Source organism: Anolis carolinensis, chromosome 3, assembly GCF_035594765.1.
Source record: "Anolis carolinensis isolate JA03-04 chromosome 3, rAnoCar3.1.pri, whole genome shotgun sequence".
NCBI lineage: Eukaryota > Metazoa > Chordata > Lepidosauria > Squamata > Dactyloidae > Anolis > Anolis carolinensis.
The window spans coordinates 194,107,230-194,134,240 of NC_085843.1; the positions used below are offsets into that span (position 1 = coordinate 194,107,230).

Genomic DNA, 27,011 nt, shown 5'->3' on the forward strand with positions numbered 1-27,011 from the left:
CAGAGAGATCCCGTGACCGCCAAACCTTAGGCTTCCAGGTGCTTTGGACTTCCAATTCCCAGAAGTCTCCGCTGCTTTGGCCAGTTGTCAAAAGTCATGGTTCTGAAGTCCAAAACGTCCTGTAGTACATTAGTTTTCAACCTTGCCGTTTTGGACTTCATCTCCCAGAAGCCCCGGCTGGTATGAACAATGCTCTGGAATTCTGGGAGTTGAAGTCCAAAATTTGTAGAGAAAGGAAGGAAAGAAGTAGTCTGAAGAGGCCGCCCTTGCGATTCGCTGCGTTGGGGTGAGTGACGTCAGAAGGGACCAATCAGCGGGATTGGTCCCTTCGGAGGGCAGGATTTTAAATGAGATTCTCAGGTTTAAGGGGACGCAGAATGGAGGTGAGTGAGGAAGGAAAAGGGATGCTATGGAGTCTTTTGATTTGGTGATGCACAAGCATTCTTTGGGCTCTTCCACGCAGCCATATAACCCAGAACATAAAGGCAAAAAAATCTCACAATATCTGCTTTGAACTGGATTCAGATAACCCAGTTCAAAGCAGATATTGGGGGTTATTCTGCCTTGATATTCTGGGTTATATGGCTGCGTGGAAAGGCCCTCAGTGCCAGGGAAGGCTAAAGACCTTGTAAAGCTACAACTTGTAGGAATCCATAGCATTGAGCCAAGTGGCATCAAACTGCATTAATTCTACAGTGTAAACGCAGCTATGCTGTCAGAGATGTCAGTGAATACAACCTTCTCGCTTGCCCAGTCCATTGTTAATATGTCATGGGCCTGAATGATTTCAATGTGTGTTTCACTCTTATGTGGTTTTAATGGTCTTAGGTTTTTATATATTACTAGCATGGGTAACTGGCGATGCCGGGGTTACATGAAAAACTTGTTGGTATTTAGATGTTAGGTAACATCAGTTAGATAAGTTTTAACACTATTGATTAGAAAAAAGCCACCCTTTGCATTTGTTTTTTTTTAATGAATGCTTCCATTAGAAAATGCATAATGATGTGGATGAACTGCAATTCCCAAATCGTGGGTCAGTCACCCACAAATACAGTAGAGTCTCGCTTATCCAACGTAAACGGGCCGGCAGAATGTTGGATAAGCGAATATGTTGGATAATAAGGAGAGATTAAGGAAAGGCCTATTAAACATCAAATTAGGTTATGTTTTTACAAATTAAGCACCAAAACATCATGTTTAACAACAAATTTGACAGAAAAAGTAGTTCAATATGCAGTAATGTTATGTTGTAATTACTGTATTTATGAATTTAGCACCAAAATATCACAATGTATTGAAAACATTGACTACAAAAATGCGTTGGATAATCCAGAACGTTGGATAAGTGAGACTCTACTGTACCACAAGTATTCAAAGTTGGCCAGGTACTATCTGTTTACCAAGTTTGGTCCAGATCTGTCATTGGTGGGGCTCACTGAATATGCGTGAACTATCACTCCAAGATTCAAGATGAATCACCCCAAAGCAGGCATGTAGTTGGGGGGGGGGGGCTCGAGGGGCTTCAGCCCCCCCCCCCCCAAATTCTTAGGGTAGTCCGCGAGAAGGCCTTAGATTTGTTATTTAAACTGTTATGTTTATTCATATCATGATCTGATCACCATGCTCAATATATCCCATATGCATGGGGGTATTGGGATAACAATACAAAAGGTTTGCTAGGATAGATCCTCTCTCACTCAGACTCAGCCCCCCCCCCCCCCCAATCAAAATCCTGGCTACGGGCCTGCCCAAAGTCCACCAGTATGCTAAACTGGTCACAACTCCCACGTGGGTGAGTCAGACTCCCCCAAAGCCCTCTAGTATGTTATGTTGGTCCTGGGGGTTCTGGGTGCCATATATGGCCCAGATCCATCATTGGTGGGGTTCAAAGTGCTTGCTGTATTCATTTACCTTATTTAAAGCCCATTTTTCTCAACCCCTGGGGGGGACTCAAGGCGGCTTACAAACGGCACTACATAGTGCCTACAGCATAAAACATGAGAAAGTTACATTAAAATTAAAATAAGCATACATAAAACATATTTAAATACAATCCAATGTTAAGACACAGCATCCAAAAAGCAGAACCAGAGTCAATTGCACGATTTCAAATAAACTTAATTGCACAACTACTTATCAAAGGTTTGCTCCCAAAGCCAGGTTTTAACTCTCTTTCTGAAAGCCAGGAGGGAGGGGGCTGAAACTGACATCACTTGGGAGGGAATTCCACAACTGAGGGGCCACCACTGAGAACGCCCTATCTCTTCCCCACCAACCACGCTTGCGAAGGAGGTGGGACCGAGAGCAGGGCCTCCCCAGATGACCTTAGACTCTGAGTTGGGTCGTAAGTTAATTTATTTTTGTTTAATGTTTGCGTTTTTCTGGTTTTTATGTTATTGTTTATGCACTTGTATGTACCATGTGTGTACTTAGTATGTTAATATTTTATATTTTAACTATGTTGGGCTCGTTCCCATGTAAGCCGCCCCAAGTCCTTTTGGGGAGATGGAGGCAGAGTACAAAAATAAAGTTGTTGTTGTTGTTGTTGTTGTTGTTGTTGTTATTGTACGGGGAGATACGTTTGGACAGGTAGACTGGGCTGGAACCGTTTAGGGCTTTGTAGGCTAAAGCCAGCACTTTGAATTGAACTCGGAAGCAAATTGGCAGCCAATGGAGCTGACATAGCAGGGGGGTGGTATGCTCCCTGTACGCCACTCCGGTGAGCAACTTGGCTGCCGCCCGTTGGACCAGCTGAAGCTTCCAGGGTGAACTATAACTCTCACCTTGGTGGGTCAGTCGCCCCTCTCCACCCAAAACCCCTTCAGTATGTTCTGATGGTCCTGGGGGTTGTGTGTGGCCCAGATTCGTCATTGGTAGGGTTCAGAGTGCACTCTGCTGCATTATATGGCAGTGGGTGTACAGCCAATGTCTCAAACATGACCAGGGCTTTTGCCTTATTTGTCAAATAGCTCAACAAATATGGCTATATATCTTCTAGAGATATATGGCCTTGTTTGAAAGAAAAAATAATACTTCAAAAATGGAAGATATCTTGGAAAAATAATATAAAAGAATCTTGGAGGTGCATATGAAGCTGCAAGTTTGACAGCAGTGTTTATTCCATGGATCACTTCTTCTTCATTCACGCAGTCGTTTCCAACTCATGGTGACCTCATGGACCAGTCCACACCAGAGCTCTCTGTCAGCCGTCACCAGCCCCAGCTCCTTCAAGGTCAAGCCAGTCACTTCAAGGATAACATCCATCCATCTCGCCCTTGGTCAGCTTCTCTTCCTTTTTCCGCAGCATCGTGATCTTTTCCAAGCTTTCCTGTCTTCTCATGATGTGGCCAAAATACTTCATCTTTGCCTCCAATATCCTTCCCTCCAGTGAGCAGCCGGACATTATTTCCTGGAGGGTGGACTGGTTGGATCTTTGTGTGGTCCAAGGCATTCTCAGGATTTTCCTGCAGCACCAAAGTTCAAAAGCATCTATCTTCCTTTGCTCAGCCTTCCTGGGTTATAAATGTCATTTCCTAATCAGTTCTATCATAAAAACATGGAAAAAAGTTTATTAAACTGCAAAAACTTTGTTTTTAGTGGGACATCCTGAAGCACATTTTGCTATAGTTTTTCAATGAATGTCTCATAATGTCCCAACCAATTCAACATAGTTTGTGGCAACCACAAAAGCAAAGTTTCTGAAGTATAAGAATTACTTTCAAAGCAAGTACTGCACAATTAAACAGGAAATAAAACTTTCAAACCAAAAACAGAAAAGTTTTTACATTTTGTTATAGTGTAATACTTAAATAAACTATCTCATCCTCTGTGAATATGGCCAGTAAATTGGTGTAGTTAATAGTTAAACCTTAAAGTGGGTTGAATAGTTAATTTTTGTTTCTTTGCTTCTTTCTCCATGTTTTGACATTGCCCTTATAAATATCTCCAGCAACACAGTCCTGGATTCCTCTGCTGCCTTCTCTGAGATGCTGTCACTTTTATAATACTAAGGAGGAAAAAGAAGTGTCACAGGTTAGTGTGAAGAAACCCCAGAAAGAAGAGAGTGACTGTCTTTCTAAATACACACACAGTGTTAGTGGATAGCATGCATTGAATGCATGCAGTACTTGATATTGGCATTTTCCTTGCTGTCCTAGAACAAAGCCCATGACACAAGAGCTGCAGAATGGCAGATTTCCCCAGCTGGGGCTGTGTCTGCTTTGTGGTTTACCAGCAGCAGGTAAAACAACAACAGCACAAGTACTGAGTCAATCGGTGAGGAAGCACAAAGGATGGCAGTGTGTTCTTCTCACTTATGATGATCTCATTCCTATGGAGGCGTTCATCCAAATGGAGGGACCGGAGGAACAGCAGTCTTTGGTTAGTAGCTTCTTTCAGCTTTTTATTGATCAGTACGTAATTCTCATCCGTAAATGAAAGGTTTGCACTAAATTCTGGTTCTTTTAGTGTAAAGACACTAACTTGCCTAACAGAAAATAGCAAGCAGAGAATGACAACTGTATTGATCTCCCAGCCAGTAAACTTTATATTGCAACCAGTGTGATGTAGTGGTTTGAATCTTGGACTGCAACTCTGGAGACCAGGATTCAAATCCTCATTTGGTCATCGAAGCTCACTGGATGAGGAGCAGCTTAAAGAGCTGGGTCTGTTTAGCCTGGTGATATAATATCTTTGGTTCACTCTCCTAGCTGTAAACCTCTTTTAACTCTTTTTTTCCTGGAACATTATACTGACTGAATATTTAATGAAATACTTGATGTTCCATTGAAATAAATTTTATGCAAAAGTAGATTATGTATATTTTAGCATAAAAGGAAATAATAATTGCCCATATATTTAAAATGTTTGAATATCTTTATACTAGTGGTACTAGTTTTCTGAATCTTACTATTCCCCTGTTTTGAGACTAATGTTTTAACTCATTACCAGCAAGGTTTTATAATGTATTGTATTTTAGGTGTTGTTTGATTTGGAGTCCTTTGGGCTGAAAAGTGAAATATAACAAACTGTAACAATGTTTTTTTGCAACCAAAGGCTATTATGGTACATCGTTTATTTTTATTTCAGTAGTCTGACCTTGTAATATTTATGCCTACAATTTCAGATTGTTGGTATATATCTGAGAAGGGTGGCTGTGTTTGTCTGTTACAACAATAAAACTAGTCTTTTTTTAGCATTCTGCAGAGCAAGCTATATCATATTTCTAGTGAACTATGCATTCCCAGCAAAGAAGTTCTGATTAGAGGAGGCTGTACATGGTGAAGTATATAGATTGATGGTGCTGAGAAAAAAATTGCAAACATTTCAACACATGCAAGAAAAATGATATCCAATTTACATTAAAGTGAAAAACAAAATCTTCTGTTGATCCTGTTTCTAGACTGCAGCTAAAACCTTATAATCTGACCATGAATTATTTTCCTTTTGCTTCATAGATGGGTAGCTGGAGATTATACCGACAAGAATTATTGCTGTGCCTTGAACACTTTCTCCAAGCGCTTATTACAGGATGCCATTATTCTCCTCAAAACATTACTGAAACAACATGGGAAAGATTTGTCTGCTGCTTGAAAGAGCAAGGATTAATATCTGTGAGAAGAGAAGACTCTGCATCTTGTCAATATTTAATAGATTTCACCTCTCCTAGTCCAATATATTTTGTTTTAGATGACAATTTTTATTATCGGAGTATGAGATATGAAGTATACCAGTTAGCTCGCCAGTGTAAGTTTGATTTTACATTTGGCAACTCAATCTTGTCGCTCAGTAGAACAAACCATGAAGAATTAGACATTTTAAAAAGGGATGTGTTTCTTTTGATGAGTAGACAGATCTCTGCTTTTATCACATGGCTGCCCTTATGCAGTTTTATTATAGAGACATATACATTAATCACTGAGTAATTTTTTTGAGTTGGATGGTGCTATACAGATGACATCTAGGGCCCCTTGTACACTGCCATATAATTCAGGTTATCCAAGCAGATTATCCACATTACCTGCTTTGAACTGGATTATCAGAGTCTACACCAGGGGTCCCCAAACTAAGGCCCGGGGGCCGGATGCGGCCCTCCGAGGTCATTTACCTGGCCCCCGCCCTCAGTTTTATAATATAATATATTGTATATACATATAATATTGATAATAATATTATAATGTAATACAATATAACACTAATAATAATACCATATAATAATATTAATTATATGTTCTATATTACATATAATATTACTAATAATATTACAGTATAGTGGTATTGTTTAATATAGTAATATATAATGCTAATATTGTGCTGTGCTAATAATATAATATATTGTATGTACATATAATTTGTAAGCCACTCTGAGTCCCCTTTGAATCATAGAATCATAGAATAGTAGAGTTGGAAGAGACCTCATGGGCCATCCAGTCCAACCCCATTCTGCCAAGAAGCAGGAAATCGCATTCAAAGCACCCCTGACAGATGGCCATCCAGCCTCTGCTTAAAAGCCTCCAAAGAAGGAGCCTCCACCACGGCCCCGGGGAGAGAGTTCCACTGTCGAACAGCCCTTCTCACAGTGAGGAAGTTCTTCCTGATGTTCAGGTGGAATCTCCTTCCTTTCCTGTAGTTTGAAGCCCTTGTTCCCTTGCGTCCTAGTCTGCAGGGCAGCAGAAAACAAGCTCCCTCCCTCCTCCCTAGGACTTCCCTTCACGTATTTGTACATGGCTATCATGTCTCCTCTGAGCCTTCTCTTCTGCAGGCTAAACATGCCAAGCTCTTTAAGCCGCTCCTCATAGGGCTTGTTCTCCAGACCCTTAATCATTTTAGTCATCCTCCTCTGGACGCTTTCCAGCTTGTCAACATCTCCCTTCAACTGTGGTGCCCAGAATTGGACCCAGTGTGATTCCAGGTGTGGTCTGACCAAGGCAGAATAGAATAAGGGGGAGCAGGACTTCCCTGGATCTAGACGCTATTCCCCTATTGATGAGGCCAGAATCCCATTGGCTTTTTTCGCCGCCGCATCACATTCCTGGCTCATGTTCCCCTTCCTCCCCACGAGGACTCCAAGGTCTTTTTCGCACACACTGCTGTCAAGCCAGGCATCGTCCCCCATTCTGTATCTTTGATTTCCATTTTTTCTGCCGAAGTGAAGTATCTTGCATTTGTCCCTGTTGAACTTCATTTTGTGAGTTTCGGCCAATCATCTCTCTAGTCTGTCAAGATCGTTTTGAATTCTGCTCCTGTCTTCTGGAGTGTTGGCTCTCCCTCCCAGTTTTGTGTCGTCTGCAAACTTGATGATCGTGCCTTCTAACCCTTCGTCTAAGTCGTTAATAAAGATGTTGAACAGAACCGGGCCCAGGACAGAGCCCTGCGGCTCTTTGGGGTGAGAAGGGTGTGATACAAATGTAGTAAATAAATGCAGTAAATAAATAAATATATAAATTTTAGACTTAGGCTCGCCCGAAGTCTGAAATAACTTGAAGGCACACAACAACAACAATAATAACAACAACAACAACCCTAATTAACTTGACTATCTCATTGGCCAGAAGCAGGACCACACTTCCCATTGAAATCCTGATCAATGTATGTTGGTTAAAGGGTTGTTGTATGTCTTTCGGGCTGTGTGGCCATGTTCCAGAAGCATTCTCTCCTGACGTTTCGCCCACATCTATGGCAGGCATCCTCAGAGACAACCTCTGAGGATGCCTGCCATAGATGTGGGCGAAACGTCAGGAGAGAATGCTTCTGGAACATGGCCACACAGCCCGAAAGACATACAACAACCCTGTGATCCCGGCCACGAAAGCCTTCGACAACACATATGTTGGTTAAAATTGTTTTTATTTTTAAATATTGTATTGTTCTTTCATTGTTCTTGTTGTTGTTGTTGTTGTTGTTTTTGCACTACAAATAAGACATGTGCAGTGTGCATCGGAATTTGTTTTTTTATTTTTTATTTTTTTCAAATGATAATCCGGCCCCTCAACAGTCTGAAGGATTGTGGACCGGCCCTCGGCTTAAAAAGTTTGAGGACCCCTGGTCTACACTGTCAGATGATCCAGTTCAAAGTGTATAATCTAAATTTTATACAGCTTTGTAGAAGGGGACTAGGTCTGTATGTCCTTTACATTGGGTTCTTATGAGGCAGTGGAAAATTGAAAAGTTTTAAAGGGCTACTTTTCCGAAGTATCAAGTTCACCACTTTGTAAATATCATTGATCCAGCTTTGTAACTTTAAGCACGATCTTCAAGACAGATTATTATGTGTTATAGATACCTTTTAAATGAGATTTAGAAAAGAGCTGCTAATTTGGACAAGATACTTGGGCTCATGTTTCACCACTATTTAGAGTAGTGATTCTCAACCTGTGGGTCCTCAGATGATTTGGCCTTCAATTCCCAGAAATCCTAACTACTGGTAAACTGGCTGAGATTTCTGGGAGTTGTAGGCCAAAACACCTGGGGACCCACAGGTTGAGAACTGCTGATTTAGAGTGTTTGCACCCTGCTTGTTACTACAAAGGCTCTCAGAGGAGCTTCCTAATCATTAATTAAACCATTTTCTGCATTCAGACAATTTAAATAAAACAGACACACAAGGGAATGGGGGAGCTTAAATCCACCAGATACTCAGAAACCAGGGCAACTGCAGTTGGGACAGAGGGAAGGCTTATTATCTGTTTCTGAACAATTGGTAGGCTGGAACTTCTCTCTTTTACCTGCACTGGCTCATTGTCTATTTCTCGGGGAAATCAAAATTTGTGGATGTTCATTAAAAGGCCTAAATCAGTGATGTGGAATAAGTGTAACTTCTAGCAGGCCAGACCCGTGAAGCTGGTGGTGAGGAATGTGATGGGCAACATCTATCCTTGTTCCTCCGTATCATTTCCCCCAGAAATTGTCTTATTTTTCCAGCCCATTTTGAACAGTTTTGCTTCCTCTGGATCAGTGTTTCTTAACCTTTTGGCCTCCAGGTGTTTTGGACTTCAGCTCTCACACTTTCTAACAGCTGGTAAGCTGGCTGGGGTTTCTGGGAGTTGAAATCCAAAACACCTGGAGGTCCAAAAGTTGGAAACCACTGCTCCGGATATTGGGTACTTTACACTGTTATTATGTATGTTAGGTATATTATAAATTGAAGTCCAAAATCTACGTGGGGTTGCCTTTGAAGACTGTTCGGAAGCTTCAAATGGTCTAACGGACTGCAGCCAAATTGTTCACAACCCCCATTATGTCATCTCCACGGGCTGCCAGTCTGCTACCGAGCACAATTCAAAGTGCTGGCTTTAGCCTATAAAACCCTAAGCAGTTCTGGCCCAGCTTACCTGTCTGAACGAATCTCCCTCTATGAACCATCTCAGAATTTAAGATCATCTGGGGAGGCCCTGCTCTCGGTCCCGCCTCTTTTGCAGGCATGATTGGCGGAGACGAGAGACAGGGCCTTCTCAGTGGTGGCCCCTTGGCTGTGGAATTCTCTCCCCTGGGATATTAGATCAGCCCCCCTCCCTCATGCCCTTCTGTAAAGAGAATAAAAACGTGGCTTTGTGACCAAGCCTTTGGAGAACTTGTGCAATTGATAGATACGGAATAACGTGCAATGACTATAGGAACGGCCCGGATTACGCCTGTGGATAACTATGATCCTATTGTTTTAAATGTTTCTAATTGTTTTTGTGTATTTTATAATTCTATTTGAATGTTCATTTTAATTGTACATTGTTTTTAAGGCATCTAATAGTTGCCTACGTGCAAAGCCATGAGTCCCCTTCGAGGTAGAGAAAGGTGAGGTAGAAATGTCATAAATAAATAATAAATAAAACCATTCCTTTTGAAGGATAAGAGATTAGTTTTGTTAAAAAAATGTTGTCAAAATAATAAGTAGGTTAAAAGAAATTTCAGATTGACTCCAAATAGGTAAGTAGGTGTTCCTCCATAACTCCATATAATTGGTACCAAATTTTGACTTGTATAGCTTTTTTCTTGGTGCTATAAATGGCTTCTGCTATGTGTGAAGTTTATCTATTAAAAAACTATGGAGTTTAAAATGTCTTATACACAAACATCACCAACATGATAGTCACAATTATTGTCATTTCTAGATACGCTTGGCTTCTGCCAGTTATTTCTAGATTGTCAAGTTGAGGTTTGTTTGGAGAGGAACAGCCAGAGGAAACAACCATTACCTGAAGAAACCATATATGCAATGGCACAGAAAATAGAATGCCCAAATCCAGAGAAGTACACATGGGAGCATCATAGCCTTATTCTGAAGAGTGCGGGATCTGCATTAGAAGATAAGTATGTAATATACAGATTATTGTTGTTGTTGTTGTTACATAATTTGCAGTCATTTAAATTTACTGATTGCAATCTGCCAGACAGACGTTCCTTTGTACAGCAGAATTGATGTAGAATTTTGGATTTGTAAAGTGTTTTTTTTTTTTTGTTGTTGCTGTCTTCTTCACAAGACATCTCTACTTGACAGCATTCTTGTCCCATCAATTGTGGTAGCTTTCCCTGAAATTACTTTGGACATACAACATCCCCTTTCTCTTATTTGGAGGGGAAAGGGTTAAAACAAAGGAGATAAACTTGAAGTATATATAGCAACTTCTGTATCACACACACACACACATATAATGGTACAAACTATGTGAGAATTGTTCCCCATCTTAAGACTAGATGAGAGAAAGATTACTTACCAAAAACAAAACAAAGCCTCTCTGAATTATATTTTGAAGTTTGATCACTACATTCAGTGACAACCACTATTTTCTAGGACCTTGAATCTAAGCTGTCTTTCCTGAATTGACCCATTCTTTGGGCAAGTGTGTGTTGTACTTGCAGCTTAATCTTGAAACCTTCTGTTTTTTTTAAAATTCAGTCTTCAAATGCTAGATTTGTTGTCTGCCGCTTTGGAAAATCCTGTGAAACCCTTGGAAGAGAATACAGAACTGAAGGTAGTACTACATAATAAACAAGTTTGATAGAGCTGAATTGTATAGGAAGCCATAATATGCATCTTGAGAATTGACACTTGTCACCTGACATTTGAGATAGTAATTTCACTATAATTGAGAACGTTTCACTATAATTGAGAACGTGTTACATACTGGAAGGTGGAATGTTTTCTACATAGAAATCTTTGGCTCAATTTATTTTGTTTCCAGATGAAAAATATTAAATACAGTAGTCTCTCACTTATCCAACACTCGCTTATCCAACGTTCTGGATTATCCAACGCATTTTGGAAATCAATGTTTTCAATATATCATGATATTTTGGTGCTAAATTCGTAAATACAGTAATTACTACATAACATTACTGCGTATTGAACTACTTTTTCTGTACAATTTGTTGTATAACATGATGTTTTGGTGCTTAATTTGTAAAATCACAACCTAATTTGATGTTTAATAGGCCTTTCCTTAATCTCTCCTTATTATCCAACATATTCGCTTATCCAACGTTCTGCTGGCCCGTTTACGTTGGATAAGCGAGACTCTACTGTACGTGCATCTTAAATTCCCTGCATAATTTGATTCCATTGTCCAAAATGGTAAGGCAAAAAGTAGATGCAGCCTCTCCATAATCAACAGAGAATCACTTTCTGTTTTTGCAATATTTCACAGAATAATATTTATAGAACATCCTTCATCACTTTTTGCACACCAGAAATGGGCTCACCACCCCTCTTCTATTTTTAGGGAAGGGGGGAGGTGCTATTTAAAATACATAAAACATAATGGGAGTTGCTGCAAGGTTGGAAAAAAAATCTGCAGCTGCAATGGGAAACAGAAAATACTGCATCTTCTAATGGAAATTTGTTTATAACATTGCTGTCTGCTCAATGTGAGTCTTCAATTTTTAAGCCTATGGCAAGCCAACGTTTTCCAGTGTATTCAGGAGGAAATAGTTTTTCTACAAACAGTATTTAAAACCTCTATCTAGGATAGAAAACTTCAAATTGTTTTCTCTTGCTCAAAAGAGAAGAGGAAGCACTTAAGTCCAAAATTCATATGCTCACAACAGAAATCCCATTGTAGAATCTTGTCTGAAAACAATGCCTAAGTTTTATACTAAACCTTTTGTGGATCTTACTTAGGAAATAGATCGAGCTATTTGTGCAACCAGTGCTCTTCATCAGACTGACCAGGCTATCAGGCGAATAGTGTCGCAAACAATGAAGAATGCTAAAGGTATGTACAGCAAGGTTTAGTGATGGTGCAGTTTACAGGAGTTGGTATTTCTAGAGGTAGCTTTGGCTTGGTCTAAATTTCAAAATTTTCCTCATTGCTGGAAGTGTCTTGATGATATCCGATACAGGCCTAGTCCTGATTTGGGCTTTATACGGTTTGCAAAAATGTAAGATTTTGAAGATCTAAACATTGTATTTATAAGGAATGAAATAGGAAGCAGAAAGCTCAGTGTATTGCAGAATGTGTGTGTGAAAGAGATTATACTTCTAGGCATAAAGGCAACCTAACTATCAACAGTAAGCTAATGAGAAAAGAGAATTCATCTGCAGTAAAATGAGTCTAAGATAGGTGTCACAGTAACTGGTACTGGATGAGGTAATCAGATGGCTGATGTAATTTGAAGACGGTGAATAACCCAGTATTCCCAGTGTGATATATCAGAGATCTCTGCTCTAATTGGAGGAAACTGATGCTTACATAAATGGGCTATAGTGGCCATCTCTTACCTAGTTGGGTGAGATCTGTCAGCTGAGTGAACATGGAATGAAAAAAAAAACAGATTGTGAAGAAATTAAACAAGGCTGACCAAGCATACAATCTCAAAGGTTATGCTATTGCTACCTGATAAGGACAAATCACATGAATAAGAAAGAATCACATGTTTTTAAGTCATTTCCAATTCATGGGAATCCTAAGGTGAACCCATCACAAACTTTGCTTGCCAAGATTTATTAAGAGGGGATTTGTTTTCACCTTCCTCTTGAGGCAGAGTGAGTGTGACATGCCCAAGGTCATTTGTGGGCTTCCATGGCACTTCTCCCCAGAATTAACACTCCAATGTACAAACCATACTAGCTTGTTCTCAACTTGGCAATTTCCCATTATTTTTATAGCACTATGTAACAAAATATGAAAAAAAAAATCCTGGTTTCCCATATAATTGTGCGGTACTTATATCCAGGGATATTAATCTCCTGGATGCCTATGTTCATAACATATATGGTTTATTGCATGCTAGTAATGTTTAGGGTGGTAATATCAATATAGATGCCTCCTAAGGATATGCATAAGATATAGAAGTTACCTTACCTGCCATAAAGCATTAAATGTATGCCTTGCATGTAATGAAAATGTTTAGACACAAAAATTTCTGTTTCTCCATAAAGAGAATGTTCACAGCATATCGTATCATACCATGCAGTAACTAAGAGAGCCTGCTTATTCCCCCATATAAATCTCCAACACTGTAACTACAGAATGATGAAGTGTTGCCACTGCTAATTCTACATCTCTTATGTCTAAAGCAGTGGTGCACAACCTATGCCCCTCCAGGTGTTTTGGGCTTCAGCTCCCAGAATTCCTGACCATTGGAAAAGCTGGCTACGGCTTCTGGTAATCAGAGGGCCATGGATTGTGTATCACAGGTCCAAAGAGACGGAGTGCAGAACTATACCCGTTTCAGTGTCTCTCCAACAGATGGCCAGTTAAAAAATGTCTCTTAGATCTTTGGTTCATTTTCTTTTATCATTTTAAATACAGTAGAGTCTCACTTATCCAAGGTTCTGGATTATCCAAGGCATTTTTGTAGTCAATGTTTTCAATATATCATATTTTGGTGCTAAATTCATAAATACTGTAATTACAACATAACATTACTGCGTATTGAACTACTTTTTCTGTCAAATTCGTTGCACAACATGATGTTTTGGTGCTTAATTTGTAAAATCATAACCTAATTTGATGTTTAATAGGTTTTTCCTTAATCCCTCATTATCCAAGATATTCTCTTATCCAAGGTTCTGCCGGCCTGTTTAGCTTGGATAAGTGAGACTCTACTGTACAAAGTTTAAAATGATAAAAAATGATTTTAAAAACCATAATTTTGTTTTTTGTTTCTTCAGATAATAATGTTGCTTTGTGTGAGCTGAGAAGCTTGGCAGAAGAACTAAACAGGCTGAAGTTGAAGTTCTTGGAAGGCTTAAGACACAAATCTAATGAAGAAAATCAGTGTTGTCTACAAAATAATACATTTAATATAAATGTAACATCTGCTTTCAGCCAAGAGGCAGATGACATTGTTAAAAAGTATTTAAATAAAAAGTAGCGCCTTTCTGGCTTTGAAGAGAGATGTATGGATCAACAAGAATACTAAACAGTTGTTCTGGATAACATTTAAATTTGAATCACTAAAGAATATTTTGGAACTGGCATTTTCCATGCTACTTAAAGGAAACAGCATCACAGTCAAAATCATATTGAGTAAGAGAGGCTAGTTCCCAACCAACAAAGTACATTAGAACCATCTTGCTTCTTACCTGCCATCTGAAATATATATGAAGTTAGGCATTTTTGATTCATGCATTTGTAATGAATCCATAAGTTTCATCAGATAAGTTAGCCAAAATACCATACTTATAGTAGCATCCAGGCTGCAATTTTTGAACAGAAAAGCAGGAACTGTAAATGTAATGAATTCACAGTGAGCAATACTTAAGTCATTACATTATGCTGGCTTTGAAGTGCTGAATTCCAACCTTACTTTTGTTTGAGAAATCAGTAAATGATTTTTGTACTTACTAGATTGCATTTACAGCTTATCATTCGTCATCATGCTTTGGCATTCTGGATTCTGATTACATAAAATTATTTGTCACTTTAGGCATTTGTTTGAATTAAATGTGTTCTTTACTGTTCATTAGCTTGCCCACACTTTGTCAGGAAGTCCCTTAAATGAACAGTGCTTAGAGTTACCATCACACCCCAAAAGAAACTTGGAACTTCTAATAGGTGTAATAATCTGGAAATACCTGCTGGAAAAAGTTTACATTTTATATATGATGTATCTGAGCTTTCAAAAATAAGTGTAACATTTTTTCTACTCTAGTGATCAGTTATTACTACTGTCCTAGCAGTTATAATCTGTATTTGTTCTAATATAGAGCAAGGATGCACCAGCACTTAGCAACAAAAAAATCTCCCAATACACTATGGGAAGACATCTAAAAAGTTATCCTACTTCAACATGGTCTTGTGGACATGCCTGCTTTTTTCAGCCACTCTTTTTCCTTTACCTCTATTATCAATTTGCTTATCTTTTCAGTCCATTTGCCATTACAAAGCCCACTGAGGTCAACAGAGCTCATTTACATTTCTGGTAATGGAAAAAAAACAAACAAACTGATAGGAGGTAGACATGCCATTGTCACTTTATCATTGCATTAAAAGCAGAGCATTGGAGTTGTGTGGCCTTCCAGAGGTTGCTGACCTACAACTCCTAGCATGCCTCATCACTGGCTAGGGCTGCAGTCCAATATCAGGAAAACTACACAATTCCCACCCCAATGACTTACGGTATCCTATTTAACAGAAATCAAATTGATGTCCTGTTCACTGAAAGTGAAAGGGGGCCGAACTAGAATATACAAAACTTTTTATTTAGCTGTCATTTAATTTAGTATCTCCAGCACTGTAATTAAAGCATACAGATTATCTTGTATTATGGCATGTTATCCCAAGGGATTTTGTCACGTGTTACCTTAGAGAGCTGCAAGATTAGTGGTATATTTTAGATAAGCAGAAGATACTAACAAGAACATCGTTTAAAATACTTCTGCACCAGAATGCAAAGTGCAGTCATATTTCACATTATGAGAAAGACACTTACAGTATTCCTAGAAAAAAAGTTAAGACCTTAAAGCTGTTTTATGAAGCCTTCTCTCTAAAAAAAATAATCAAAACTTGAATAGGAAAGAAGTCTGACCTCATTTATCTGTTTAGGCACAGAGGTACCACCAAATTTATTATTTCTCTGTGCTGCTTATCCATGTACACCCTGTAATTCCCAATTGTACATTATACTTTAGAGCAGGAATAGGCAAAGTTGGAGAACTGCACTGACTCTCTATGAGACCTTAGACAACTATGCCATATCTCATTTAAAAAAAAACATCTTAAGTAAAATTCAAAAGCACAGAAACATCGAGGGGTGATAACATCATGTTTCTGACCTGTTAACAGGAAGTGAAACAAGCTAGAACATTTCCAGAGAAGGGTGACCAAAATGCTAAAAGGCCTAGAAACTATGCCTCGTGAAGAGTGACTTAGGGAGCTGGAGAAGAGAAGGTTAAGAGGAGACATGACAGCCCTGTTTAAATATTTGAAAGGACGTCATATTGAAGAAGGAGCAGGCTTGTTTTCTGCTGCCCCAGAAATGGATTCAAACTACAGGAAAAGAGATTCCACTAAAACATGAACATACCAAACAACTCTTCATGCAAAGTAGTTAAGAGATCAATTCAAGAAATGTACTTAGCATAATCTGAAATAAAATCTGGATGTACATATTTACTTATTGTGCAAGAGCTTGGAGAAAAACTTCCCCTGAAGAAAATTATACAATAAAAGTGCATTGAAATTTATATGCTTTCCCCTGTATATTATTAAACTATATACTAGCACTAGTTTTGGCTAGCATGCTTTGGTTAAAGTGCCTATTCACCTTCCTAGACAGTTTTTCTAGTACAGAAGACAGATTGGTACCATCACTTTCACAGTGAATATAATATCTGCTGCAATTAGTCGTCACAATTCGTCATATTAACTTCTTGGTTTGCTGAATCCAGAACTATTAACAGACTTCCCAACAGTCTGGAATGTGACTCAATGACTGTTACATGATAATTTACAAAAGAAAATGCATTAAATAAATGTTCATAGTTAAGATAATCTATTCATATTTATCATGGGCTATCATTTTATAACTTCCTTGCTATGCCATTTCCATATAAAATACATTACTATCCAGAAGGCAAAGGCAAAACAGGAAATACGTTAGTACTTCAAGGCAATGAAATTATTTGTAATGCACTGCAAGCTAGGCATGGAGAAGGTAGTACATCTGAACATATTACCCATTTTGTTCTAATGTTTTCTTTTTGTGCAGTTTTACATGTTACAGACATTTAATGCTAGGCACTGTTCCTTGAATGTCTTAAAATAAGTCAGTACTCTTGGAAAGAGGATGTCTTTGTATCTTATTTCACACTGTTACTCTTCTAGTCTTTCACGTTGTTATGAGAGCTTTATTAAAGCTTCCACTTCAACTACATGTTTGGCTAATTTTAAGTTTTGTTGTCAATACAAATTTAGTTTAAGCTTTACAAGAGGTTTTGTATCACTTTAGGGGAAGAACCATTCATAGACACCCGCAGCCACTACGCCAAGTTACAGAATTAAGTAACTTACAAAGTTGCAGAATTAAGTTACTGGACTATGTTGTGACAGCCCAAAATGGAGTAGTTTAAGTTGTATTTGGAAAGTACAAGGCAACGGATGAAAGTTATGTTAGGTCAGTCCTTATTTTGTTTCACCGCTGTTCCACATTTTTAAAGAAGAGTAATTGCATGACAAGCCTCTTCTTTGTTTAAGAACCAGATAAGAAATGCCACCATGGTTAACAAAGTCCTTCACTGATCTCAACAGGACAAAATCAGAATGCTTGCCTATAATGGGAAACTGCTTAATCCGATTTCTCAGAAAGGAAAAGCAATCTCTCCACAAGCAAGAAAGTGACAGACAGCAATGTGTTTAAACACACAGATAAATGGAACATAGTATAACCTGCGTTCAATCAGTGCTGACTGTGCTGACCTCTGGCAAAGTGGCAAGCAAAGTCATATTTGTTTTTACATTTGCAACCACATATATTACATTGGAAAGGGTTCTCAAATCCATGGCATCCCATGTGAATAGTATACAGGATATTGTCAGCAAAATACATATCACAGTGCTGGCAGTGGTGCAGAAGCTGCGGGTCTTGAACTGGGAGAGTCGGTGCTGGTGTACTGGGCTGGCTATTACTTATGCTTGGGGTGCTGGCGTGAGCGCTGTGGTCGCTGCTAGGACCGGCCACCGGGCTGTAGTTCCTTTGAGAGTGCACGGGACGTGGGTCTGGGCTTGTGGGAGAAGCGCTCTGAGGAATACTGGTCGGGACTGCAGGGACCACAGCTGGCACCACAGGCTGATGTAGCATAAAAGGCTTTTCGTCTTGACACGGCACAACATCGGGGGAAGGTGGGTTTTGGTTTTCAGGGGGCAAACTAGACAACTGTCCTGCCAAAGTAGATAGCTGGTTCAAAGGGTTATCAACCATAAGATCTTGCGGATCTCTCGGTAACCCACCAGTCTCTGTTGGTTTCGCCATACTTTCATACGCTTCAGTCTGAATGTTTGGGATTTCATGAGTGAAGTCATTAAGATAGTCTGGCTTCTGAACCACCATAGAAGGCGGGCTCAAGTTAATTAGTGCTCTTCGGCTGAACCCCAAGTTGCTAGTCTTCTTCTGCAAGACACCCCATATCTTCTTGTTACTAAGAGAAGGCCTTGTACCCTTTAAAGGCACCATCTTATGTTTGCGCCTGCGATGGTGAGACAGGTTGCTTCTGTCGCTGCAGCGGAAGGAACACAATTCACATTTATACGGTTTTTCACCAGTATGAGACCGCATATGAGCTTCCAGGTGCCGTTCATAGGCTGACGCAAAGGGACATAAATGACACCTGTGTGGCTTCTCACCTAAAAGAATACAAGATTTTTTTTAAAATGAAAATCACTGTTTCAGAAAACATCCTAACAGACAAGAAGTAAATGGCTACACAGCAAGTATTTACTGCCCGGTTATAATGGGAGAAAAAAAATCAGTGCCACTTAACATGCTTCTCAGATGAAAAATCCCAACAACTTTTGAGGTTTATGCAACACCCACAGGAAAATTAAGCAAAGTAAAACTAAAGTTGGTACTTTAGAAGAATAATAATCTAGATCAAGTCCTTTAAAACATTTTTCTATTCGTTGGTATATATACAAATCGAACATTTACTGATAATAAATCATAGAGAAATTATTCTTTGGCACACATAAAATCTAGGCCTTTATTAAAGATCACAGCAAATTTGCATACTAATTAAATGGATGTACTGATTTAAAGAATTAAATCTTGGCCTAATATTGATACTGCAGGACGCAAAAGCATCTTTAAAGTTTTTCATGCCATGGTGACATTCTTGATTTGCAGCCTCTTTTGGCGCTCCTTTTCCTGAGTTCATGTATATGACTAAAACAGCCACTAAGTGGCAAACCACACATTTTCTTGACCCTCAGAATCACTTAGGGGACCTCAAATAAGGTTGCAATCCACAGTTTAAGAAGCTTTGCTCTAGACCAGTAGTTCACAACCTTTGGTCTTCTAGTTGTTTTGGACTTCAACTCCCAGAAATCACAGCCAACTTACCAGCTGTTAAGAATTGTGGGAGCTGAAGTCCATAACACTTGGAGGACCAAAGTTTGAGAACCACTGCTCTATACAAAGCAAAATAAGCTGTTTCGAGTGTTTTAGGGTCTTTTTTTTGTTTGTTTTTTAGATTTAAGCTAAACCTGTTGTAGTACTTAAATTTTAAGATCTCTGAAGTTTGCTTCCAGAAAAAGTAAGAGAGAAAAAGCACCCTAATACTGCAGTGAGCTTCCCTGGTGGGAAATATCACATTTTTTGGATGCAATACATGGTATCAACACCACAAATCAACAGAATTAATTATACCTGTGTGGATTCTGATATGTTCTATGAGACGGGCTGTTCCTTTGCTGGCATAGTTACAATACCGACACTTTAACTTCCCATCAAAAGTTCTTTCAAACCCATCTACCAATACTCCTGCATTTTCATCCAGTGAAACCTCAACTGAAGAATGATCTAGTCCATTCTGATCACCTTCTGTCCCTGCTGTAAAACAGAACATAGTGACATCAATATACAAACTGAGAAAGTTTACTCCTCTACCTTATAATTATCTCTGATTACTGGGAGAGGCAAAAAGAACATTTCCTCGAGATTTCATCTTTAAGTGAAAATTAACTTGCAATGTAGTTAACCTACCGTCTTGAAGAGTTTCTGCTTCTTTATCACCACTAACAGAGCCTGAAATCATATTCACATGGTGAGTCTGCTGAGTCAGATATTCCTGAAAATCTTTTACAAAATCCAAAGGTTCTGGTTTCTTTTCACCCATATTCACACTACAACTTCACAATGTTGCAGGACTGAAATATAAAATAAAGTTACGATTCACACAGAAACTACAGAATATTTACAAATATTAGTAACTTCTTGTGAAGAACACAGAATTATAACCTTTCTTAAAAGGTTTACCTTAATGATCCAAATCAGCTTCAAATAACCGAAATATCCATTTTTGAAATATACGTTCCATCATACATTGAAACACGGGCTTCTGTTTAACTCTTTTCCAGACAGTCTACAAAAAATAAAAGACATACATTTGTATTAAAAGTTAAAATTGATTTACATACTTTTAACAGCTTGACACCAAGTGATTATGCCAGTTAAATTTCTAAAGAGTTTCATCTTGGTGAAAGGAGGTTTCAAACATACTTGCTCACATCCTCTGTCTATAGTAGTGTTGTGCTTTTGTATGGAATTGCTGTTCGTTTTGTGTAGTTTCATTTGTGTTGTCTCATTTTAATATTGATTCCAGCTAACGAAAATGGGCTGCCTATACAACACGAATTTTCATCTGGCTAACGAAAAACATGAAAATGTTTGTGCCATTGGCGGCAATGGGAGGGCTTCTGAGGCTCATCCCCCTCCCCTCGGTTTTTGGGCTAGAGGGGTGAAAATCACCACACATGGAGGGCATTTCGATCCCTTTTAGCCCACCAACTTTTTAAACATTTGGGTCCTCCCTAGAGTGTGGTTGTTGTTGTTGTTGTTGTTGTTGTTGTTGTTATTAACACCCACTGGCACACATCAGCTGTCATGGGGAAGTACTCCTCTCCCAGACTCAGCTTAGAGTCCCAGAGTATCTATCATTATTAATGTGTATAAATATTTTTATTAACACCCATTGTTACGGGGCAGAAACAAAAGGAAAATGAAAGCAAGCATGATGACTGTGTGGCTTTTATTTTCATGTTACCTCTCTTTTCCTACAAAAATGTCATCATTCGTTTGGTGTAGACAAACAGTTGAAACAAAACAATAGCACGAAGGAAATGAAGGAAAAAATTTCACACACATCTTTAGTCTATAGTAGTCTACTGTACTATACAATATAATACAAGAAAGAAAGAAATAAAGAAAGAAAGAAAGGAAGATGTTGTTATTTATTCAACTGACATCTCATTGTGAGGGTTGCAACCAACAGCATTCGACCTATAGTTCAGCAAGATTTTTCTCCACGAACACAAAATAGGCACGATTGCTCTGGAACGTCCCCTCTCGAGTAACCGAGCTAAACCAGCTCCTTGGTTTACCGAGGAAATGGCAACGATGAAGCGAAAGAAGAGGAAACTAGTGTGTGTGTGGTGATTGAAGCGCAGCGAATCAGACTGAGCACGGCTATGCTCCTATCTTAGGACATATGCCGCGGCAATAAAAGCCGTAAGGAAAGCATAACTTGCAGTCAATATTGCGTCTGCAAAGAACCGTCCGGCGGAGCTGTTTTGGGTTGTCAGAGGGTTGTTAAATCCCACCATTCAAGGTGGGATCCCTGACAACTCAACAGCCCGTTGTGAAGCATTTGCTCGGTTCTTTGTAGACAAAGTTGCTCTGATCCGCTCTGACTTTGATGCCATATTAACGGCAGTCTCTGAGGATGTAGCACAAGCATCTGTTTGTCCAGTTTTGATGGATTCATTTCAATTGGTTGAGCTCGAGGATGTGGACAAGATCCTTAGAGAGGCGAGACCAATCACATGCATCCTAGATCCCTGCCCATCCTGGCTGGTGAGGGAAGCCAGAGGGGGTTTGTCCAAGTGTGTGAAGATGGTGGTGAATGCCTCACTCCGGGAAAGCAAATTTCCAGCAAGCCTAAAAATGGCTATGATCAAACCACTGTTGACTGGACCCCACTCAATCCGGTAACTTTCAGCCTATTTCCAATCTCCCCTTTCTGAGCAAGGTCGTGGAACATGTGGTTACCTCACAACTCCAGGCATTCTTGGAGGACACTGATTTTCTAGATCCGGCGCAGTCTGGTTTTAGGCCGGGGCATGGTACCGAGATAGCCTTGGTCGCCTTAGTCGATGATCTTCGCCAGGAGCTAGACAGGGGGAGTGTGTCCCTGCTGGTTCTGCTGGACCTCACAGCGGCCTTCGATACCATTGACCACGGTATCCTTCTGGGACACCTCGCGGGGATGAGGCTTGGAGGTACTGCTTTGTAGTGGCTCCTCTCATTCCTGGAGGGTCAGTCCCAGATGGTGTCACTGGGGGACTCCTGCTCGGCTCCACAACCATTGTCTTGTGGGGTCCCGCAGGGCTCTGTATTGTCCCCCATGTTGTTTAACATTTACATGAAGCCGCTAGGAGAGATCATCAGGAGTTTCGGAGTGCGGTGTTATCTCTATGCAGATAATGTCCAACTCTGTCACTCCTTCCCACCTATCACTAAGGAGGCTGAACCGGTGCTTGGCAACTATGTCGGACTGGATGAGGGCCAACAAATTGAAACTGAATCTAGACAAGACAGAAGTCCTCCTGGTCAGTCAGAAGGCCGAATAGGGTATAGGGTTACAGCCTGTGCTGGATGGGGTCACACTCTCCCTGAAGGCGCAGGCTCGTAGTCTGGGGGTGATCCTAAACTCATCATTGAGCCTGGAACCCCAGGTCTCAGCGGTGGCTATGGGACCCTTCGCACAGCTAAAACTTGTGCGCCAGCTGCGCCCATACCTTGAGAAGCCGGACTTGGCCATGGTGGTCCATGCTCTTGTTACATCCCGATTAGACTACTGCAACGCACTCTACGTGGGGCTGCCTTTGAAGACTGTTTGGAAGCTTCAATTAGTTCAATGGGAGGCAGCCAGGTTGTTAACCGGAGCAGCGTACAGGGAGCGCACTACTCCTCTGTTATGTCAGCTCCACTGGCTGTCGATTAGCTACCGAGCATGATTCAAAGTGCTGGCTTTAGCCTATAAAGCTCTAAAGGTTACAGCCCAGCTTACTTGTCCGAACGTGTCTCCCGCTATGACCTACCATGTAATTTAAGATCTTCAGGGGAGGCCCTGTCTCTCGTCCCCGCCAGCCGCACCTGTGAGGCTGGCGGGGACGAGAGACAGGGCCTTCTCAGTGGTGGCTCCTCAGCTGTGGAACTCCCTCCCTAGTGACATTCGGCAGGCTCCATCCCTTTTGAGTTTTAGAAAGAAAGTGAAGACCTGGCTATGCGAGCAAGCATTCAAAGAATAAGTTTCGTTTGCTTTGATTCGGTCTGGACTAAGGTTTATGTACAATGTTTTGTGGATGAATGGCTCAAGTATTTTGTATTATTTTAAATCTGTATTTAATTGCTTATGTTGTATTCTTTTGTATTGTTGTGTACTGGCATTGAATTCTGCCAGTTTTGTAAGCCGCCCTGAGTCCTTCGGGTGAGAAGAGCAGGATAGAAATAATGGAAATAAATAAATAAATAAAATCCAGGTATCAAATTGTCTGATACTGGTTGTTTACCTGTCTGCCTACCTACCTACCATGGTCTATGTAGAACAGAAATGAAGATTTGATCCTCATACCTAAGAAATTGAGTTTTTCTCCCCCTATTCCCTATTCAGCATACTCACATAGAACCAAAAGGTTTTCATTGGTTTTGCATCGTTAGGGAGGTAATTTTTTTTTTTTGCTGACTATGGAGATATCTAGTAAAAACAAGACAACCTCCCAGCTCACAGAAAAGACAAACAGAAGCCCTGTAGGTAGAAATTTTAACTTTTCACTGAAAGCTAAATGGAAAACTAAACCTCCTTAATGTATTTGTTACTTTATTTTCACTAACTGACTTACATCACTGAAACAAAAGCAGGTACAGGCTTGCTATATCGTTTCTGCAAAAGACCCAAATCTATAATCCAATTAAAAATCCAATCTGATTCCACTGATACAGTTTAAAATGTGCAATATACAAAACATAAGGAACTTAAAAGAAGGATATCAAACTACAGAGGCCTTGCAACTGCTTTGAAATGCATTGGGGAAGAAAAATATTGTTCAGTATTGTCCCTCTTGTCTTTGGCAGCACAAGTCATTTTCTCATCTTTGCAAATCAAAGTGAGGGATGTGGAATGGATAAAACCTATGCAACCTAAGTCCTACAGATGTGAATCATGGAGCAGTTATAGACCATAAATTTGTTGGACAATATCATCTCATCTCTTAATATGGGCTCAAGAACTTTTACTATATACTCTGAAACATTGATGCTACTTTTACATAATTATTTTACATGAAAACTGGACAGGATGGGAGAACTAATGATAAACTGAACTTCTGTTCAGCAGGTAGCTACAAGAAAACACAGGTTTAACAACGAGAAGAACTCTGTGGGTACAATTGTCCCAAACTCCACCTTTTCATGCCTAAGCCCCATAATTACCTGTTTTTTCTTCCTTTCACATCTCTTCTCCTAAGCAGTTTACCTTACCTTTGGAAAATCTATGTCACTTTTATTACAAAGACATGTATGCTTATGTATTAGATTGTATGCTTTGGCAAGGAATCACTGCTTTGGGTTGTTTTTCACAATGTGATGTCCATTGATGGCACTACATAAATAAATAACAACTGTAGTAGAAATCTACTGGGTGATCTTAAGTCATTTCTCAGGCTGAAAGGAAGGCAATCCCCCAAACGTATATGCATACATATGGGTAATCAAGGCAAGTTCACTTTATTACAGTCACTGACCAGTTTGAGAGAAGAAGGACATAGTCCATACAAGCATATCTGAGCTATGTGTTAAGAGATTTAAAACTTTAAAATAGACACATACAAATAGGTATGTGATGTGCATGCATGTGTATATATATAAGGGCTCCATGCAGTCATGCTGGCCACATGACCTTACAGGTATCTATGGAAAACACTGACCCTTCAGCTTAGAAATTGAGATGACCACCAACTCCAGAGTTGGACACGACTAGACTTAATGTCAGGGGAAAATCTTTATCTTTTTATATAGATATACAATAGAGTCTCACTTATCCAACATTCGCTTATCCAATGTTCTGGATTATCCAAGGCATTTTTGTAGTCAATGTTTTCAATATATTGTGATTTTTTTGGTGCTAAATTCATAAATACAGTAATTACTACGTAGCATTACTGCATAGTGAACTACTTTTTCTGCCAAATTTGTTGTATAACATGATGTTTTGGTGCTTAATTTGTAAAATCATAACCTAATTTGATGTTTAATAGGCTTCTCCTTCATCTCTCCTTCTTATCCAACATATTCGCTTATCCAACGTTCTGCCGGCCCGTTTACGTTGGATAAGTGAGACTCTACTGTATATTTAAATTAATGTGGATGTTTATTTAGATTTTATGTTATTATAAAATTTTGTTTGACTACATGTAGTTTAAATTTATTGATGTTGGGTTTAATTTACTGATGTCAGGCTTTAATTTGATGTTCTGTTTTAATGTTATTTTCATATGCGGGGTTTTTCTGGGATTTTATGTCAATATTTGTTTGTTTTATGGAGGCATTGAATGTTTGCCATTGTATGTTGGAATCCACCCTGAGTCCCCTTGGGGAGATAGGGCAGAATACAAATCAAGTTTTTTTTATTATTATATCTCAGATTGTATGCTTTTGGCAGCCACAGGACATGGTTGTTTTGTCATAGCAGAAACCTACTGGATTACTTTAAGTCACAAACACTCTGTGTTAGAGGAAGACAAAGGCAACCCCCTCCCCCCACCGCCACCATGAAATGTTGCCATATATGGGGAAAATGGGAAATTGTAGCTGAATGTACCTTTACTTACAACATATTAATTACAAAAAAGTACTATTTTTCACATAACATTCGCCCCCACATAAAAATCGCACCCCCATTTTACAGACCACTCTAACAACCACCATGTCAGACTACACAGAGAAGCCATTGAAATTCACAAGCATGTGGACAATTTCAACAGAAAAAGGAAACCATGAAAATGAACACAATTTGGCTACCAGTATTTTTAAAAAAAACTCTAAAATAAAGAACAACACTCAGAAAACAGGCATGAAACAATCTGGGCCAGCTAACACCTTCCAACAAATGATTTTCCACAGGCAGGAATCAGCCAGGCCTTTTCAATGCTAATCATGGTGATTAATTATAACATTCACACTTGCCCCAAACAGGTAAGAGTTCTACCTCCCACAGATATATAAACCTCCCTTTCCAACAGACCTCACAACCTCTGAGGATGGCTGCCAAAAATGTGGGCGAAACGTCAGGAGAGAATGCTTCTGGGACATGGCCATACAGCCCGGAAAACGCACAGCAACCCAGCCTACTGGCTGTTACGAATTTTGTAAGTTGAAGTCCAAAACACCTGGAGGGCCGAAGGTTGTTCATATCTGATTGATTGATATGTGTGTATGAAGAAACACACATATTATGCTTTTGGCAAGCACCATTGCTTTCGGTTGTTCTGTGCTATCAATGAACATGGAACTATATAAAGGAATGACAGTCACCGTGGAAACCCACTGGTTGACCTGAAGGACTCACCTCCGCCGCATTTCCTCGCCTTCGCGGCCGCTCACCACTCCCGCCACCGCCATGTTTGTTGTGTCTCCCAGCGCCCAGGGGCAACTTGCGTCCTCCCCTTCCCAAGTCCCGCGAGACTTCCGCCAGCCTATCAACACCGCCGCTCACACCACTCGGGCATGGCTCATAGCCCTTGGAAAGCCCTTCAAGAGAGATCCATACTTCTTATATGTACACTTCCGGTTCCCAAACGCAG

The 27,011-nt window shown here is 39.8% G+C and overlaps 2 protein-coding genes across 3 annotated transcripts; one reads left to right on the plus strand and one right to left on the minus strand.

Moving 5' to 3' along the window:
• The first annotated feature begins 148 nt into the window (after window positions 1-148).
• pstk (phosphoseryl-tRNA kinase) lies at window positions 149-16,624 on the plus strand. 2 transcript variants are annotated; one of them, XM_062976039.1, is made up of 8 exons: window positions 149-286; window positions 3,953-4,035; window positions 4,161-4,383; window positions 5,460-5,748; window positions 10,107-10,305; window positions 10,892-10,967; window positions 12,113-12,206; window positions 14,108-16,624. In XM_062976039.1, the coding sequence occupies exons 3-8, from the start codon at window positions 4,171-4,173 to the stop codon at window positions 14,308-14,310; spliced, it is 1,074 nt and encodes a 357-aa protein (XP_062832109.1). In that variant the 5' UTR covers window positions 149-286; window positions 3,953-4,035; window positions 4,161-4,170; the 3' UTR covers window positions 14,311-16,624. The 2 variants fall into 2 exon arrangements, with proteins under 2 accessions (XP_062832109.1, XP_062832108.1); XM_062976038.1 differs by having other exon boundaries at window positions 276-383.
• On the minus strand, window positions 15,620-26,907 carry ikzf5 (IKAROS family zinc finger 5). Its single transcript, XM_003218578.4, has 5 exons — window positions 26,777-26,907; window positions 20,410-20,515; window positions 20,137-20,300; window positions 19,801-19,983; window positions 15,620-18,779 (listed from the first exon to the last, which is right to left on the minus strand). Exons 3-5 carry the CDS (start codon window positions 20,267-20,269, stop codon window positions 17,836-17,838), a joined length of 1,260 nt encoding a protein of 419 aa, XP_003218626.2. The 5' UTR covers window positions 20,270-20,300; window positions 20,410-20,515; window positions 26,777-26,907; the 3' UTR covers window positions 15,620-17,835.
• Between the last annotated feature and the right edge of the window lie 104 nt (window positions 26,908-27,011).